Source organism: Saprolegnia diclina, assembly GCF_000281045.1.
Source record: "Saprolegnia diclina VS20 unplaced genomic scaffold supercont1.9, whole genome shotgun sequence".
Classification (NCBI taxonomy): domain Eukaryota; phylum Oomycota; class Saprolegniomycetes; order Saprolegniales; family Saprolegniaceae; genus Saprolegnia; species Saprolegnia diclina.
The window spans coordinates 563,208-563,854 of NW_008246076.1; the positions used below are offsets into that span (position 1 = coordinate 563,208).

The following is a 647-nucleotide window of genomic DNA, read 5'->3' on the forward strand; positions in this document are numbered from 1 at the left end:
TTGGTCCACATGAGGTGGAGCGTCAGCAGTGAGATGCCAATGCGGTAGACAAACTTGAGCGAGTGGAGCGCGGAATACGTGTACACTTTATGGGCCGCTACCAGTGTGTATGTGTCGTGACTGCTGGTGTTGCTGCCGTCAAGCTCATTTCCGGCACGAAGCCAGACGCACTGATGCCCGATGGCCATTGAAAAATACGTGATGTACATGCACGCACCGCGGCGGTCCCACGTCCCGTCACTGGGCGACGAGTGGTTGGCCGCAGCAAAGGCACAGAGAACATTACGGATGCCAGCGCCGTAGAAGAGAACGCTCGGCAGACCGACAAGAAATCGGTCGCGGCAGTCGTCAACCAGAATGGGACGGTGGTTCATGACGAGGACATGGCGCATCACTTGGGTGTTGCGTGCGCTGTCGTCGAAAAAGAGTGCTGTCGCCGGTAGCGTCGAGACGTTGTACGCCGCTTGCATATGAGCCAGCGTCTTTATGTTAAAGTCCGAGTCGTTGGCATACGTTGGTGGCGGGGGTTGTGCCGCCCACGGCGGGTGCTCGGAGACGTACGCCTTCATCGGCTACAAAGTCAGCTTTTGAGTGAGACCTTTCTGACATCCTACCATGCTGGCAATGTTGAGGAGCATGATGGTGCT

General features: G+C 56.9%; 1 protein-coding gene across 1 annotated transcript in view; it reads right to left on the bottom strand.

Moving 5' to 3' along the window:
- The window catches only part of SDRG_03874 (hypothetical protein), a gene marked incomplete at its 5' end in the record, with an annotated part of 1,784 nt that extends 1,146 nt beyond the window's left edge, over positions 1-638 (bottom strand). The window contains 2 exons of the mRNA XM_008609518.1: positions 10-572; positions 615-638. Of these exons, the coding sequence (XP_008607740.1) occupies positions 10-572; positions 615-638 (587 nt within the window). The remainder of the gene's footprint in view (positions 1-9; positions 573-614) is intronic.
- Positions 639-647: the final 9 nt, after the last annotated feature.